This window comes from Myxine glutinosa, chromosome 9, assembly GCF_964187855.1.
Source record: "Myxine glutinosa chromosome 9, kmMyxGlut1.1, whole genome shotgun sequence".
Taxonomy (NCBI): Eukaryota; Metazoa; Chordata; class Myxini; order Myxiniformes; family Myxinidae; genus Myxine; species Myxine glutinosa.
Genome location: NC_136269.1, coordinates 115,559,223 through 115,578,528, shown reverse-complemented (window position 1 = coordinate 115,578,528; position 19,306 = coordinate 115,559,223). Strand labels below are relative to the sequence as shown.

Genomic DNA, 19,306 nt, shown 5'->3' with positions numbered 1-19,306 from the left:
TCCGTGTATCTGAGAGCGCAAGTTTCCCCTGTAGATGAGAGCTCATGTTTTCCATGTATCTGAGAGCTCAAGTTTTCCCTGTATCTGAGAGCTCAAGTTTTCCCTGTATCTGAGAGCTCATGTTTTCCCTGTAGCTGAGAGCTCAAGTTTTCCCTGTATCTGAGAGCTCAAGTTTTCCCTGTATCTGAGAGCTCAAGTTTTCCCTGCATCTGAGCCTGTATCTGAGAGCTCATGTTTTCCCTGTATCTGAGAGCTCATGTTTTCCCTGTATCTGAGAGCTCAAGTTTTCCCTGTATCTGAGAGCTCAAGTTTTCCCTGTATCTGAGAGCTCAAGTTTTCCCTGTGTCTGAGAGCTCAAGTTTTCCCTGTATCTGAGAGCTCAAGTTTTCCTTGTATCTGAGAGCTCAAGTTTTCCATGTATCTGAGAGCTCTAGTTTTCCCTGTATCTGAGAGCTAAGTTTTCCCTGTATCTGAGAGCTCAAGTTTTCCCTGTATCTGAGAGCTCAAACTTTCCCTGTATCTGAGAGCTCAAGTTTTCCCTGTATATGAGAGCTCTAGTTTTCCCTGCATCTGAGAGCTCAAGGTTTCCCTGTATCTGAAAGCTCAAGTTTTCCCTGTATCTGAGAGCTCAAGTTTTCCATGTATCTGAGAGCTCTAGTTTTCCCTGTATCTGAGAGCTCAAGTTTTCCCTGTATCTGAGAGCTCAAGTTTTCCCTGTATCTGAGAGCTCAAACTTTCCCTGTATCTGAGAGCTCAAGTTTTCCATGTATCTGAGAGCTCTAGTTTTCCCTGTATCTGAGAGCTCAAGTTTTCCCTGTATCCGAGAGCTCAAGTTTTCCCTGTATCTGAGAGCTCAAACTTTCCCTGTATCTGAGAGCTCAAGTTTTCCCTGTATATGAGAGCTCTAGTTTTCCCTGCATCTGAGAGCTCAAGGTTTCCCTGTATCTGAAAGCTCAAGCTTTCCCTGTATCTGAGAGCTCAAGTTTTCCATGTATCTGAGAGCTCTAGTTTTCCCTGTATCTGAGAGCTCAAGTTTTCCCTGTATCTGAGAGCTCAAGTTTTCCCTGTATCTGAGAGCTCAAACTTTCCCTGTATCTGAGAGCTCAAGTTTTCCATGTATCTGAGAGCTCTAGTTTTCCCTGTATCTGAGAGCTCAAGTTTTCCCTGTATCTGAGAGCTCAAGTTTTCCCTGTATCTGAGAGCTCAAACTTTCCCTGTATCTGAGAGCTCAAGTTTTCCCTGTATATGAGAGCTCTAGTTTTCCCTGCATCTGAGAGCTCAAGGTTTCCCTGTATCTGAAAGCTCAAGTTTTTCCTGCATCTGAGAGCTCAAGTTTTCCCTGTATTTGAGAGCTCAATTTTTCCTTGTATCTGAGAGCTCAAGTTTTCCCTGTATCTGAGAGCTCAAATTTTTCCTGTATCTGAGAGCTCAAGTTTTCCCTGTATTTGAGAGCTCAATTTTTCCTTGTATCTGAGAGCTCAAGTTTTCCCTGTATCTGAGAGCTCAAATTTTTCCTGTATCTGAGAGCTCAAGTTTTCCCTGTATCTGAGAGCTCAAGTTTTCCCTGTGTCTGAGAGCTCAAGTTTTCCCTGTATCTGCGAGCTCAAGTTTTCCCTGTATCTGAGAGCTCAAGTTTTCCCTGTATCAGAGAGCTCAAGTTTTCCCTGTATATGAGAGCTCAAGTTTTCCCGGTATCTGAGAGCTCGAGTGTTCCCTGTATCTGAGAGCTCAAGTTTTCCCTGTATCTGAGAGCTCAAGTTTTCCATGTATCTGAGAGCTCAAGTTTTCCCTGCATCTGAGCTCAAGTTTTCCCTGTATCTGAGAGCTCAAGTTTTCCCTGTATCTGAGAGCTCAAGTTTTCCCTGTATCTGAGAGCTCAAGTTTTCCCTGTATCCACGAGTTCAAGTTTTCCCTGTATCTGCGAGCTCAAGTTTTCCCTGTATCTGAGAGCTCAAGTTTTCCCTGTATCTGAGAGCTCTAGTTTTCCCTGTATCTGAGAGCTCAAGTTTTCCCTGTATCTGAGAGCTCAAGTTTTCCCTGTATCTGAGAGCTCAAACTTTCCCTGTATCTGAGAGCTCAAGTTTTCCCTGTATATGAGAGCTCTAGTTTTCCCTGCATCTGAGAGCTCAAGGTTTCCCTGTATCTGAAAGCTCAAGTTTTTCCTGCATCTGAGAGCTCAAGTTTTCCCTGTATTTGAGAGCTCAATTTTTCCTTGTATCTGAGAGCTCAAGTTTTCCCTGTATCTGAGAGCTCAAATTTTTCCTGTATCTGAGAGCTCAAGTTTTCCCTGTATTTGAGAGCTCAATTTTTCCTTGTATCTGAGAGCTCAAGTTTTCCCTGTATCTGAGAGCTCAAATTTTTCCTGTATCTGAGAGCTCAAGTTTTCCCTGTATCTGAGGGCTCAAGTTTTCCCTGTGTCTGAGAGCTCAAGTTTTCCCTGTATCTGCGAGCTCAAGTTTTCCCTGTATCTGAGAGCTCAAGTTTTCCCTGTATCAGAGAGCTCAAGTTTTCCCTGTATATGAGAGCTCAAGTTTTCCCGGTATCTGAGAGCTCGAGTGTTCCCTGTATCTGAGAGCTCAAGTTTTCCCTGTATCTGAGAGCTCAAGTTTTCCATGTATCTGAGAGCTCAAGTTTTCCCTGCATCTGAGCTCAAGTTTTCCCTGTATCTGAGAGCTCAAGTTTTCCCTGTATCTGAGAGCTCAAGTTTTCCCTGTATCTGAGAGCTCAAGTTTTCCCTGTATCCACGAGTTCAAGTTTTCCCTGTATCTGCGAGCTCAAGTTTTCCCTGTATCTGAGAGCTCAAGTTTTCCCTGTATCTGAGAGCTCACGTTTTCCCTGTATCTGAGAGCTTTAAAAAAATTATTGAAGCCTTGTATTAAAATGCCTATTCTGTGCTGTGCTTTGAAGTTTTTTTCAGAAGGTGCAAGGGATTGAGATTTGGGAAAGTGTAGAGTTTGAGGATAAATTGGACTTACTTAATGTACAGAATTATTTATGTAGGCGTGTGGTTGTGTTAGCAAGGCACTTGTTTTAGGGGGCAGTTCTACACTTTGTGAAGTCTGGTATTGGCATAACAGTTAAGGTGGCTGGCTTAACATCTCAGGGTCCTGAGTTAAATTCCCTGTCGTTGAATTGAAACCAGGTGGATTGACTCAGCCTTGACTCAGCCTGTCATCCTTTCAAGGTTGGCAAAATGAGTACCAATTTACTGGGAAGAATGAGCCATTTGAGTATCCTGCGTCGGAGTGGCCAGGATTGTGCCCCTTAGCCAAGAAACTACTTCGGCAGCCCTATGCATCTGAAAATGTTTCTTCTTCTTCTACACTTTATGAGCACTTGCTGGCCTATCATATGGGATACTTGATATATATTAAATATATAATTAATATATATTATTAAATATATAATTATATATAAATATATATATATATAGTTTTTGTGTAAACATCTGCGAGCGTGCCAAAACACATATATATATTTATATACATCAGTGTTTCAAGGATTCTTATCCAGATTCCAGCCTTCCTTTCTGCCGAAGACACTTGCAAATCCCATCATTAGGATTTGGGAAAAGCGGATTGGGATGCTGCTCAAGCAGGCATGACCGATGAGCGGTCCGTGTGAGCTTATGGAAACCAAAGACCTTCGCTAAGCATCTCCCGCTGTGGTTTCATTGCTCTTTTTTCTCGAGCCACATTTTTTCTAATGGATATTTTATGAACTCTTTCAGAAGCAATGATTTGTGCATATACAAGGAAATACAAGATGGCAAGCTGCTGACTGATGGAGTTTTATAAGTTGCACGTTGCCATTGAATATCCGCATTCACAATTCTCCATCTGTGGGAGTTTCGCCTTGCCTGTCGATGTGTTCCAATGGCCCAAACAGCCCATCCCGCCTGTGAACAACAAAAGTACACCTCTCCCACAGAACCTTGCATTGCAAAAGCTTTCCATGTGCTTGCTTGTGTAACGCTAATGTCCCCTCAATGATGATGGCCTAATTGCAAGCTTGCCGTATGACCGGCTAAACATATCCGAGCACCATGCCCGAGAGCCCTGAGAGCGGGAAAGTCCAACAGATGTGGGTGGTTTGCCGGGTGTGTGGGTGTGCGAGGGTCGCTTTTTTCTCTCTCGATCCACGAGCGCTCTCCTCCTCCTAATAGGCCAGCCTCCCTCACCCACCCCTCCTGTAGAAAGTGAACCGGCCCTGCCCGTCGCCGGTGTGCGTTTCTGTCTCTCTGGCCACTTAACAATGAGTTGCCGGAGACTGAGACTGCGTATGTATGTCCTCGTGCAAGTGGAACCCCCATGCTGCCCTTCGTGCGACCACCGAGAGCAGGACTCCGACTCTGCCCTGGCTTTTCCTCTCGGATCGGATCAGATATGAGAAAAGGCAGCCACGTCCAGAGCTGGCAACGCAGCACCAACTATATCCGTGAGTTTCATGTTTGTGCTCGATAGTTGAAAATATCGACGTTGCTCGTTGAAAGTTTGACAGTAATAAGTAAGAATCGCTCATTGTAGCCCCAAATGTGTTACCTTCCGCGTGTCCAAATTTGCCAGTCCAATGTTGAACGTTAAACGATAAGTGGATCTGCTGTCGAGAACAGGAATAGAATCCATAGACAAACCTTGTACGTGCCCAGCGCAGGTACATGTACACCTGGCAGGTTGGGACACTGACGAACGATGCACAAAACGAGCGATGATGACGTGTGATCGAATGGCAAGTTGGAATCAAACGTTAGCAAGCTTGATTTGGTGTACGAAATGTAGTACAGGTATCGACAGATTTAGATGGAATGCTCTCAATGGAACGGACTCTGAAATCTGGAGCAGAATATTGATTCCCACCTTTCTTCTTTCACCTGGCCGCAAATTGAGCCAGATAGACAGAGTGAAAAAGACTAAATGGGAAGATTGTTTTAGTTTCGTTGTTGACATGAAACTTGGCAACCCTGAGAGAGCTACTCCAGCCATAAAAAGATGTTTGCAGGTAAACGTACAATTAGTTGGTGAAAGTAAGTAACATTTACATATACGTTTCATTCTCAGTTACTTTAAATCTTAAACATTTCTATAAGAGCCTCAAGTTATCTGCAATATGAAGCAGGATAACGAAACGTCTTCATCATATTGATATCAGATCAGATCATGAACTCTTATCAGATACACAGAGCATAGGTTCTGTCGAAGCAGCACTTTGTTTGGCTTGGTTTACAATCCTGGATGGGTCGTCGCTCCGCCATACATTTCACAAAAAACATATAACACATACGGACACGCACACCCACACACACCAGGATGGCCTAGATGTATGCACACGCACCTCTATAACACACTCTAAACTGTCTAAACTCACACACACAAGCAGAACAGACACCTATTCAGGGTGAATGCAAAGCGAACATGCACAAATCTGGTGGATTCGATCCACAATATGATATTCCTGCAAAGATGTAAATCCACTAATGACATAAACGAACAAGGATAATGCTGCAATAAGAGCACAGCTTTCTTCAACTCTATTCCAGCCTGCATTTCCCCAAAATCAAGCACTTGTTGTTAGTAGAAATGGGAGATGGAGACAAACGAGCGGTTTATAAGATGAGTGGGCGTGGGCGATGATTATGGGCCTAAGAAACAACGATTTGACTCGCGTTTCTTTTGACCATTTGTAGTTTGACTTTTATGTTCATGTTTGATGCTTCCAAAAGTATCCCAAAAATATAAAAGTACTTCTAAAAATTGTTTTCCAAAAATAGGAATGGTGATGTTTCAGCTGTTCTGGATTCATGCTTTGGATGAGAAAACTTGGGCTGAGTACAGCTTGGCCGGTGGGAGGAGGGGATGAAACAGGGTTATTAATCTCTATATTTATAAAAACTGTTTTATTCAGATTTTTTTTTTCAAATTCAGTCGAGCAGAGCATTTGGCATTCGGCTAACAAAGCAGCCCTTTAATGTGCATCGTATTCATCCGTGCGAAGTGCCAAAGGTGACCGAAATTATTCCTGGCTTCTGGGACATACTGGTTCAATGGTCAGATTCAATCTCAATGGAGTGCAGTGACCCTCAGTAACAGAATTTAGGAACTTAGACACGGTACCTTCTTATGTGGCGCATTCTTTGCAAATTATATCGCAGTGGTCCACAGGCCCACGTGGTGTCCTACAGGCCAATGCAAGCCAGTTGTTTTGAACGTTGCTTCATGTTACCATAAATTTAGCAAAAATCGCTAACTCGGTTATCGCAAACTCCGAGGCCTGAAAAAGTAAGGGACTTCAATTTTCCTCCTGGAGTTGGACATTTGTTTATAATCACCACAAACGTGTGGCCAACACTACTGACAATAATGCTCACTTCTGAACTGATATAACGAAACAACTGTTGAATCGGTCCAAAGGACATCCTCATCTCGCTTGATGTTTGCGGTGTCAATCTGTTACATCACGTGGTTCACTCTGTGCACTTTCACCTCCATGGTGAAATACATGGATCATACATGAACATGGTGAAATACATGGTGCAATACATGAACTTCCACTCATCAAATGCAGTCCTCCTGGACAAACAATCACCATATTCCGCATACCGTTCCGCCAATCGCCTGGAAACCTCAATGTCCTCGATGTTGTCATTGACCAGCAATTTCATACTTATCCGCAGTTGAATCCTCTTCGTTATTTCACTTGCTATCCATTTTGATTATCAGCACATGATGCAACACATGATTATGGCGATTGGTTACCAACACTATAAAGACAAATACCCTCAAAAAATAATCCAAATACATTACTCTGCTTTTATAAACTGAACTCTTACAATGTTTTCTAACAATTCAACCATATATTTCTGCATGCCCCTTTTTCAACATTTGGAAAATGTTAACCAAACAATAACCTCTATTTTTTGTCCTATGTTAGGTCACGGGCTTAGAGATGAACCTTAATATTAACCTCGTGTTTCAGGAAATAGGGAAAACATTTTTCAACAAAATTGTTTCATGTGCTCCTAAGAGCATTTTTCATGGATCTTTAGCAAACGGTGAAATGTATTACTTGCTCCATGTTTTCAGCTATTCAAGTGCTGCCGAGAAAGAAGGAAAAATAGCCAAAGACTCAGCCTGGTAGCCAGGAACCATGGCGACACATCTGGTTCTGAGCGGGGTGCTCAGCCTCTTGGCCTGTGCTAGTTCCTGCCCCGTGCCCTGCCGCTGCACCGCGATGCTCATCTACTGCAACGAAAGGAACTTGTCAACTGTTCCCGGTCCACTACCAGTCAATAGCACAGCCCTGTACCTGCAAAACAACCATATTTCAGATGCAAGCCTACCTCTGGGGCTAAGGAATCTGCAACGGTTGCAGCTTCTACACCTGTATGGCAACAAGCTGCGCAACTTTCCCTTAAGGTTGCCCTATGTACTGCGTGAGCTGCACCTCGAGGAAAATGACATGCAGACCATCTCGGCTCGCTCCCTCTCGATGGTCCCTCATCTGGAGGTGCTGCACTTAGAAGTCAATCATCTCACAGTGCCTGGCATCCAACATAAAGCTTTTCAAGTGCTCACCAAACTGCGGAAGTTATTTCTTTCACGCAACTGGTTGAGCGTCATACCCGATGGACTTCCTGAAAGCCTGGAGCAACTCGGTTTAAATAACAATAAAATCCGGGTGATATCGGAAGATGTGCTGAGTAAGTTGACTCGGCTTAAGCACCTCTACCTTGATGGAAATCTACTCTCTACCAAGGCTGTGCATCAGCAGGCCTTCAGTGGTTTGCATAGTCTGGTAGAAATCTCCCTAAGTCAAAACAATCTTGAAATTATACCGGCTAATGTTCCAGGTAAGAACTTGCGAATGATGCACTTGCAGGACAATATTATTGCCGAAATCCCGAAGGAAAGTTTCTCTTCCATGGAAAAGCTCTCTTTTCTCGATCTATCAGGTAATGCACTGAGGACTTTAATGCCAGGAGCCTTGACAGGCCTTGACAAGATTAGGCAACTGTTTGTTAAGAATAACCCCTGGCATTGTGATTGCAAAATGCTTTGGTTGAAAGATTGGGTGTTGAAGAGGAGATTCTCAGATTTGATGTGCAGCACTCCCAAAGAACTCAAAGATCAGAGTTTCTATGATGTGCCACTAACAATGCTCACTTGCCCAGAATCGACAACTCCATTGAACCTTACTGCATCTTTGGATATGTCATGGACTAGCACCACTTCTTTTACTGCAACAAGATACAACCTGCACGATGACCGTACAAGTCAAACACCCATTAAAGGGGAAATTCAGGGAAATGGCTCATTGCTTATTCAGGTAGTGTCTGTGTCCAGTGATTCCATCAAAGTACTTTGGAGCAGCCATGGTCCATTGACTGCCTATGAGCTGAGGCTGCAAACTGGAAAACAGAGTGCCCAACTTGACTTGGCCTTGACTGTTGACAGAGGCAGAACTGAACACGAGTTTTTGAATCTAACTCCCGAGACTACATACCGGATCTGTTTGCGGGCTCGGGAAGGCCAGCACATCGGAAAAGTGCAAGCGTGTGTACAAACTCGAACCAAAGACGCAAGCATCGGTCACAAAAATTCAGCCGTAATCAACGAACATCAAGCCAACCCGATAAACGAGATCCTCCCACTACCCATGATCGTGGTGGTTATCATATGTTCAGCATTACTCCTTATGGTCCTGATTGTCGGTGTGATGTGTTGGTGTGTGTACAAACCGAGAGGAGTCCTATTTCCAAATTGCGCTTCACGTGACATCCAGGCCACAGACAGTGACTATATGGAAGCCGGTACAAAGAAAGACGACTCCATATTGGAGATGAGGGAGGGACTTTATCAGCCTGGACAGATCGGGGAAATGGAATTGACCGGTGAATCGGCGTCGAAGTACCATCATGCAGAGCAGACAAGTCGCAGCAGAACTTGTGGAAACAAACTTGTCTATGTTGATAACTCTTTTGTCGGCCGGAATTATTACAAATAGCGCACGTGTATTGTGTCTTATTGCCATTGGAAAGGTGTAGACTATCCACAACGATGAATAATTTTGCACACTGTATTTTGAACAGTGGATATTTTTGTATATCCAGATAGCCATGTTACATGGCATTCCAAAATTAAGGAGACGTGATTTGTTTTCTTGTTTTCTATCGGACATGCTCTCTAACTGTGAAGGACTGCTGCTTTTTAATTGGTGTTAAATGGTTTACACACACTGTTGCACATGTAGAATGTTGACATTTGACGTTGCTCACATGTGAATAAATAAATGCCCACCTAGTTTTCACGAACGCAGTGATACGTCAACCTAATTGCAATATGCCAACCCAATATGAATGCCAGCTGCTGATCGAGAATGAATGGGTGCAGATCTAGGCTTACTACTGGCCACCAAACATGAGCGTCCATGATCTCTGTTGCTGAAGCGATGAATTGTACATGAAAAAGACCTGCAAAAAATGGCACTGAATGGGCATGACTTAGCATGCCACTGTTAAAAGGTAGTTGTTCTTTTTTTATTCAACATTACGACGTTGTGCTTTTGTGCGTAAAGATGGGGCCTCGCACTTGGATTGTGGCACTTCCTCCGCGCCCATCACACAAAGGATGTGCAGAATGATGTCGGTGCAAGTTCAGGCTTTTTGTTGCGTTCTGAAAGCACTGGCTGTTCATTGCTACTCATACTTTCATTTGACATTGTTGTGGATCATGCTTCGAGTCGATTTTTGTGCAAAACTTGAGAGTGCCAGGAATTCCAGACGGAACGCAAAAAGTCTCCGCCGATGCAAACTTGGCCAGTTGCCCGGAGGACTTTTTTGCAGCTCCGCTGACTATTCGTCGTAATATTCTTCATAACTGGCCTGGACTTGCAAGATAGTCTTTGTAACTGAACTATTTTAGGCATGTTCCATTTTTACGGCCCCGGCTCATAATAAAACGCGACAAAATTTCAAACTGAACATTAATAATAATAAAAAAGCTTTATTAATGAAAGGAGTCATATAGAGTCCAGACTCTGTATCCGTCTAGAATTTTTGAATGCACTGATTGTGTCTGTTTATTTTCCATTTTTAATATCCTCCACATTTTCATGCCATCTGTGTGGCCTGTGAAGAGATGAGTTTGGCCCGTTTAAATTGCGTTTTGATCGACCGCAGTGAGGTCGTTATAGCCATTCTGACATACCTTAACGCCTTTTCTCACAGCTGACTACGGCAAGACCACACGCAGCCCGGATAATGAGTAGGCTTGAGAGGTTCCGGAGATTCCAGCCAGCTGCCTCTGCTTGGAAAAGCGAAGTCGGTACTCAAGGCCACTTCGGATTAAATAGAGGCTTCTTTGGAGATCGAGGATACCGACAGAGCCAAAGCAACGCCCTTAACCCCAAGTGAAATTGTCAAAACATTGGACAAGGGCTCTCAGCAGACAGCAAGGTGGCAGCAAATCGATGAGTGTGGAGCAGATGTCATGTCGGCGCCACTTCTGGCCTAACCTTTCTCCACCAATGCTCCGGTCATAGTCGCTTAGAAATGCTTGGAGCATGCGAACAGATTGACCCTCGGGTTGCCGCTTAAATCCACCTTAACCACAACAACTCTCGAGCTACAATAGGCATGGCCACCTGTGTGTTCGCATACCTCCACTTGCCCGAAAGGCCTTGCCAGGTTAGAGTTTCCTACGGCTGTGTTCAGTGGCGTGGTGTTTTGAGGCGTATTTATTCCATCATGGTACACAAAAAGGGAAAGTAAAACTATATCCTGGCACTGTTGCTCAGTTTTTAAGCGGTATGGGCACCATCTGTGCAATAATTGTACTTTCCGTTTAGTTGTAGAAAAATCATTCAAAGGATTCTGAGTGGCTGATGATGTGCGTACCTTTTTTATGCTGCAAAGTACTTCCGTTCACGTATGGACGTAATTATGTTGAGGTCGTTTTCTTTCACTCCAAGGCATTTGACTCTCCTGATGCACAACAGGGTGGTTTCTTTTTCTTTACTCTTTTGTTCATGTTTGCAGAAGAAATTCCACAAAGCAATAAATGCCCTCTTTGACCATTTTTATTGTGAGAACAGACTGTGGTCACATATCTTGCCAAACTAACACTTATCTCCAAGGGATTGGTTATGATTAGAAAGGTGCCCTGGCTTGAGCCAGCCATAATATAAGGTTCAAATAGCAAACCGAGCCTTGTCCCCGATTCATATTTCATGGCTGTATGTTTTCGTCATTGTCTTTTTGCTGTGGAGTAGCATCATTGGCTGGGGTGCAGCTGTGCCCCCTGCTGGTTAGGGCATGAATTTCGAATTTGTTCAGGGTGTCGGAGATAGCTCACCTACTCTTCGTGAAGTACACCGTGGGATATTTAACGTCCACCAACGAATTCCAGCGGAAGGGGCACCCCTGCCTGTGAAGAACCGGGATGACAGTTGATAGCTGGGTCTGGATTCGAACCCAGGCTAGACAGCTTAGAGGTGAGTGTGCCTACCTCTAGGCCACGTTGTCAGCCCAACACAATGGGCTGGCAACATAGCTCGGAGATAGTGCACTCACCTTTGTGCGCCCTGAATATTCCTGCCCCGAATATTCACTGTAGACAGTTCCGCTATCGCCTTCCATTGGACCTAAGTGGTTGAATGACACACATGCACACACACCAAGAAACTGTCATCCTGGTGCTTCACAGGCATGACACTTTATCATTGAGGATGCTGCCTTTCAGAGGAGGACTTCTAGACAGACATCTCATCTTCTGTCGTTCACTTGGGAGCATTAATGAGACCCCATGCTAGCTTTTGGAAAGATAATTGCCATTGTGTGCCGGTACCTTAGCCAAATTCGGAATTGTTGTGTTGCTCAATAAATGCTAAAGAATAGCACTGATCGTTATGAACAAGACCGTTTATTCGAGGCACGGACCCACCAGCATATCTCCGACATCCCTCTCATCTCTCCCACAATCCCCTTCTGCCGACATCATCATCCCTTCCCAGCAATCCCTAAACATCCGGCAATTCACCACCAACAACAACAACCACAGACTCAGAAATAATCAAGCGCGTAAGAATGAACACAACAGGAACTCCTGCTGCAATCTTCAGATTTGGATATCAACAACCTGATCATGATGGAACTGGCACACCAAGTCGCAATTGATTGAATCACTGGTAAAATATGCATTCACCAAATAGATGGTGTGCAATGTTGTCGGCGAAAGCTAAATTGCTGGCATTTATTCACTACAAATAACTCTAATCATGTACGACTATCATCTTAAATATATACGATTATATAATAACTCTAACCCAACGTATAAATAATTTACGCTTGTTCATCCGTCCGTCTATGTGTAACATTCCGTTCCACCCATTGGTTGGGCAGCTTGTCTGACTCCACCCACATTAGACGGCCGCCATTTTGGTGATATGCAAAGCCAAAGACTTCTTTGAAGCTGTCATATTCACAATCGGCTCTAGGTTTTCCTTTCAGTGTAAAATGATCAAAGTGACTGTTAAAAGGATCATCAACTATTGAGCGGTTGGAGCTGATAGGCTTCATGGGCCTTGTAAACATCACATTATGTATAGGCTTCAGCGATTGAGACAGCGGCCTGTCTGTAAACCATCCAAATAACGATGTAGCATTCTCTCAAGTGAGCCTTTAGTGTGGAGGTTCTGTGGGTCCTTGCTATTATTTCCCACTATTTTCTCTGAAACAACGTGACAAGGGATTCATAAAATCCATGTGGGATTGTGAGTTGGACAGACGGCCATGATGAGCCATGATGTGTCAGGTTGTGTATATATACCATCACCAGGTTGAGTATGTATGTATACTGTATATTGTCCTGTCAGCCCGAACGGTTAACACCGCAGGATGACCGGATAGCCGATCGATCTTACTGCTGAGGTGAATTCCCGAAACTGGCGGTTGATCCGTCATGCGCGGGTGAAGGAGCCAAAGTGCTTACCTGCATGGAGCTCACGGGGCTTATACTCAAACCCACAAACATAGAAACACGACAAATGAAAAATGCGACAACAATAAATTTAATGAAAGTCAAGCACGGCAAAATAAAGGTTGAGGTAAAATAAATCCTACGGTGAGACGTCTCCACTCAGACATGAAAACACACAAGGGGAAAGATGAAATAAAAATTAATGTTTTAAGCTGGCTGGCCCTCAGCTTTGCATCTCAAATGGCCTTGAGGGGCCTGGGGATCGTTGGAAGTCCGTGCAGCCACCTGTGCGAGAAACGCTCCAACAAATGGCGCCCAAAATGCTCAGGTATGAGCAAGCAGCCAACCGGCCCTTCCTCACTTCCACCGCCAAGCGAGACGCGGCTCTCTCCTCCCCCGAAAAGCACCACAGTCAACAACACCCCCTCCTTCAACTTTGCAAAAGTTCCAAAGCTCCGAAAAGCTATCTTCACGAGTGCACCCAAGACAAAAGCGACCAGACAGAAGCAGAGAGAGAGAGAGAGAGAGAGAGAGTGGGCATGATTCTTCTTCCTCCTAGCTCTTGAACCTTGTCACTCTGACCGTTTGATGTCACCCTGATGTCAAGCCGACCAACGGCCGGGAGCTATTGGATTACCCCATCTCCACAACCAATGAAGAACTTCGGGGCATGGCCTGCTGGCTTTGCTTGGCGTGAGCGTCATTAAGGCGTGGCATGGTTTACACCCCAACCTGCAATGGCGTGGTTTACACCCCAATCTGCAATGGCGTGGTTTACACCCCAATCGGCAATGTCCGGCACTGTTGGCGGTGGTGGTGATTTAATGGACGTTTTGCATAGCCAACCTTGTAAATGTAAAACGTAGGGAAAAACCACAGGAGGTAATCACATACCGGGGAAACTAACATTAACCCCTATCTTAAGCTCACAGTTTTTCTACTTAAATACATCGAGATTGGCTTCCAACTCGCAGGCGGTCGATGCTACCCTACACAGTTCCATCTCCATGATGGTATTTCATCACCTACCCTCACAAACATAACAATATATATATATATACATATATATATATATATATATATATATATATATACATATATATATATATATATATATATATATATATATATATATATATATACATATATATATATATATATATATATACATATATATATATATATATACATATATATATATATATATATATATATATATATATACATATATATATATATATATATATATATATATTATATATATATATATATATATATAACTGTGAGAAATAGTAGAAACTCCACAGTAGGAGCAGGGCGTCTCATTTGCATTGAATAAATAATTGGGAGATTAAATCAGACACGGACGTAGCTTCAGGACTTCGATCTTTAATTTGACAAGCTTTCGACCAACAAAGGTCTTCTTCTGAGTCGGCCCCAAGTTCAATGGAAGTATACATACATATATATATATATATATATATATATATATATATATATATATGTATATGTATACATATATATATGTATACATACATATATAGAGTGAATATTATAGTATTATTATTCGTACGTACTCTGCGTAGCAAGAGACGGGATTTTGCAATCACTTGTGTGTGTGTGTGTGTGTGTGTGTTAGTGTGCGTTAGTGTGTGTTAGTGTGCGTTAGTGTGTGTCTCAGTCATAACTTTCTTACCATTTGAGTTTTGTCATCAAATTTTCACCAAAGGATTATTATGATAATACAGGGAGGAAAAATGAATAATTTGGTCAAAAGGTCAGCGTCGCATAAAATCATCAAGTTTCCTCCAATTGACTGGAAATTTCAATTTACCATCTGAGTTTTGTCATCTTATTTTCAACAAAGCTTTATTTTGAGAATATGGAGAAGGCCGTCTTCTACCGACTCCTCTCTGGCCTTGCCCCCCCCCCCCCCCCAGCTCTCTCTGGGCTCTGTCCCCCAAATATTCCTACAGGTCGCACAAGATCTGCCTGCAACCCTCTTATGGTTATACTGCCAAAATCAAGACTCTCTGCTCACGTTAACTCCTTCATTCCTCTTTTCTCCCGCCTCTGGAACAAACTCCCTCACTCTCTTCAATCCCACTCCACCCTCCAGGTCTTTAAAACAGCTGTTCACCACCATCTCTTATCTTCCCCCATCCAAAACCTTGATCTTTTCTATCCCTGCTAATTTCACCCCAATTCCACTTTTTTGAAATACCAACTTCTGTCCTGGAAGTCCTTGGTGTCCTTGTGTTTTATACTTCACCCACCCCCCCCCTTCCCACGCCTCCTCCCCCCAAGCCCTCTCCCTCCCACACTTCTCCCTGCTCTCAAATGTTGTGTTTGTGTGCTTCCCCTTCTCTCCCCATCTTGTCTTCCGCTCCCTCTTTTTATATATTTTGTTTGGCTGGTTGATTCGTTTGTGAAATAAATGTTAGCTCTTTCACGAGCCTCGATTCAGTATACAAAAAAAAACAAAAAAAAAACGCAAATTAATTATTTGGTCAAAAGGTCAAAGGTCAGCATAACATAAATCATCAATTTTCATCCAGTTGACCTGAAATTTTAAGAATTTGCCTATTGGGTCACATAATTGGTCTGCCAATCAAAAGCTAGAAACTGATTTTTTTTATACCTAAAGCTCAAAGGTCAAGGCTGCATAAAATCATCAATTTAAATTTTGTATTTAAAAAAAACAAACTGTTTTCGTTATTTTGAGCATACAGAATAAGAAGACATCTCAATACAAACGGATGCGTACGGGCCTTGCATTTTCAGATGCTTTCTAGTTTTTATTGTATTTACATCATAGTATTATTTTTTGTAATAAGCAGCTCTTTTACCCCACCTGGTGACAAACTAAAGCTGGCTATCTGCCCACTTAGAGTTTGAATTGTTCAATACCAGTTTCCATTTTCTTCACAGGTAAGCGATGTTCCACACATGTGCTGCAAGTTTTCCTGCCTGAATATTTTTGCAACAAATAAGTGTTAATATTTATTTCTAATTTCAAATAACTTATTTGTGACGAATTATATCGGTTTGGAGACAAATCTCAAATTCACTTTTTCCTTATTTTTACTAGAAGCACGTATTTACGTTCATGCTGGTAAGTGGTACCAAACTAAAGCTGGCTATATGTACATTTATATTTGTTCAATATCAGTTGTCGTTTAGCCTGGTGTTGGCTTGAGCCTGGTGTTGGCTTAGCGGTTAGGGTGCCGGCTTGGGATCCTAGGATCCTGGGTTCGAATCCCGATCGATTGCTGAATTAACGCCAGGGGGGTTGACTCAGCTTGTCATCCTTCCGAGGTCGGCAAATTGAGTACCAGCTTGCTGGGATGAATGATGACGGTGTGTACCCCGACTTAGAATAGGTACACCGTATCCCTGCACATCGCAAGAGCGTGACCAAGGGTTGGCGTCAGGAAGGGCATCCGGCCATAAAAACATACATTGCCTCAAAACAGGGAACCATGACTGTCATGGGGCCCGCAAGGCTAACCCCCGCTCTAGCGGGGAAGATGGCCTTAAAACGATCATTCATTCATTTTTTTATCAGTTGTCGTTTAGGCCTGGAGTTGGCTTAACGGTTTAGGTGGCTGGCTGAAGATCTTAAGGTAATTCTGTTAAATAACACCAGGTAGGTTGACTCCTTCTGAGGTTGGCAAAATGAGTACCAGGTTCCTGGAATGAATGAGCCATTTGGGTATCCTGCATCGGAGTGGCAACCAGTTAAGCCCACCTGGTGCCAAACTAAAGTAAAAGGTGACTGTACAGGTACTGTTTGGTTTGTGCAATATCAGTTCCGTTTTCCTTCTACATAATTGCCACATAATTTATAGATAATAATTGGTTTAACTTTGAAATTACTTAATTGTTTAACATCGAATGCACTGTAGGTGGCTTTGTCTTTTTCCATTATGCAAATTAATTTGAGATCTCTATGATGATTTAAGCCCATTTGGGTTTGATGAGATTCAGTTATCTGTGACATTGTGATAAAACAACTTTTTGCCAGGATTGTGAAAGTACTTGTATTCAGGCGGTTTTGAGAAAGGGTAGTGCCAGGTGCGTACAGATGCTCCGAAGCTTACGCGGAGCCTTCGTAGGCACCCTGCACGTGTTGTGCCCAGCAGAGCCCCCATGGAGCCGACTGCTGTTATGTGAGGAACTCAGGAATGGTGGGAATGCCTCTTATGTCCGGATCTCCATCCAGGCTGCCACGCTGAGTGTTTGCTGGTTGGGGGACGTCCTTCATCCTCGCACCTGGGAGGGAGGGGGGGGGCAACACTTCTGTTTAAAGTGTCCTTACCTGTGCTGATGAGTCATTTGTAGTGGGATTTGTGCGGTTAGAATACACATTTCTCTTGGAGAAGTTGAAGCTCCAGGAAGATTTGATGAACAAATGAGGAAATAGTAACATCTGTTAACATTGTTAAAAATGAAGAGATAAACGGAAGTACAGAGGGACAACGTTAGCTTATGTTAAGAGTCTGTTTTATTGTGGCCAAAATAGGTTGGGTGATGAGCCTCCACCTTAAAAAAGGAAGGAAGGGAAGAATACTATTGGACAAACGCAAGGGGTAAATTCACCAGGTGGGGAAATAAGAGGTACAAATCGGTGGCAATGAGCTGAAAGCTTTAAATTTGGGAACGTCAGGAAAAAATGTGGTGAGTGGCCAAGCAAGTGTGACCTGTTGGGGTAAGATAGGGGTGGTTGATTGAGAGGACAAAGAGTGCAAGGACAGAGGGAAAAGCAGAAGAAGACGGACGCCACCGACCTGCCTCAGGTGGGAGAGGATCAGTTTCTACAATTTGTTTCTTGAGGAGAAAAAAAATTAAAATGCGAGGCCTACCCCCGAAGCTTTAGCCTCTATTGGAAAGTAGAAGTTAATGCAGAAGATGGATGGATATTTTATATGTACTAGATATGATATATATATATATAAGCGAAATGTCCGTTTGTTTGTTTGTTTGTTTGTTTGTGAACCTACTCCTTTGAGCTCCTAAGGTTTATCGGCACAAAACTTTATAGGATAACATCTTTTACCACTCTGCACATAAATAGGGGTTTTAGAACAGTCATTTTCTCATAATTCATAAAGTAAAACAATCCGAGCCACCACCTGTCACCATGATCTCCGAGGGTCGATCCACATATACAAATCTTTATCAAAAGCCCAATTTTTATCGGATTTCAACACGGATATCGATATAATTAGTTTGATGGTGAGCTCCAATCATCAAATATGTTATCATATGTGAGAAACAACTCTTAATTAAGACGTTACCATGATTGGTAAGTTCGGCAAAGAAGGAGTCACGTGACCTCTCAAATGCGCTAATTATTCAAAAACCTAAAATAGTACAAACACAACGTACACGTCGATTTAAAGGTCATTTTACTGCTCATCGAATGACCTAACTCTCAAAAGTGAAAGAAGATTCTAGAAAAAAAAAAGGTGACCACCTCAGCTAACCTCAAAAAATATACAATCTCCAAATATACATCCTACAGTTTAAAACAAGTGATTTTGATCCATTTACAGTACCTATATAATCTCTTCGACAGTGCATTCCAATTGTCTGATAACAAAACAGATTAAAAATATCTCATTCAATTAAGTCGTGTTGATCTCGGGTGATCAGGACAATTGGTGCGTTCTTAACCAAGGCCGTTATAAGTTCCCCAAGGCTGTAGTTTGAAAATTACAAGTCGTGCAGATTAAACAAATTCATCAAATTAAAGCCAAATCAGCCACACATTCAATGGTGCAAGTCAGAATGGCGAAAAACGAGATTTGGGGTCTGTACGGCATACTTGGGGCAGTTGTACCATCATAAACTAGGGTAGATCCATAAATACTATGCCAGCCGCATAACCAACGTGCCGCCATCTTCAAATCACCACAAGCCATTGTGTAAACCTCCAACCATCACTTCACAATAAGGTGAGTTGCTTTACTATTTGTTTGTGACCTTACTGCTCTTAGCTTCCGAGGTTAATCACAACAAAACTTTCTACGATCAGATTTTTAACCACAATGCACCTGAATAGGGGGTTTTCAACGGTCATGAGGAGGTCATTTGGCCCAATTATTCCGTGTTGTACTCCCGAGTTAATATATTTACGAACCCATTAGCCATTAGCCTTCCATTAGCCTTCGACACTTTTCAGACCTATTGACTTTTTAAGAGCCTTTGGACAACTTAAGACCATTTGGACACTTTTGACCCCTTTTTCTCTTTCACACCTGGACACATTTAGACCCTATTAGGCCGTTTTTATGAGCCTTAGACCCTTTTAAACACTTTACACCCCTTAG

General features: G+C 42.8%; 1 protein-coding gene across 1 annotated transcript; it reads left to right on the top strand.

The window, feature by feature from the left end:
* Positions 1-4,218: 4,218 nt before the first annotated feature.
* Positions 4,219-10,014, top strand: LOC137435061 (leucine-rich repeat transmembrane protein FLRT3). Its single transcript, XM_068128456.2, has 2 exons — positions 4,219-4,437; positions 7,080-10,014. The coding sequence occupies exon 2, from the start codon at positions 7,144-7,146 to the stop codon at positions 8,998-9,000; it is 1,857 nt and encodes a 618-aa protein (XP_067984557.2). The 5' UTR covers positions 4,219-4,437; positions 7,080-7,143; the 3' UTR covers positions 9,001-10,014.
* Positions 10,015-19,306: the final 9,292 nt, after the last annotated feature.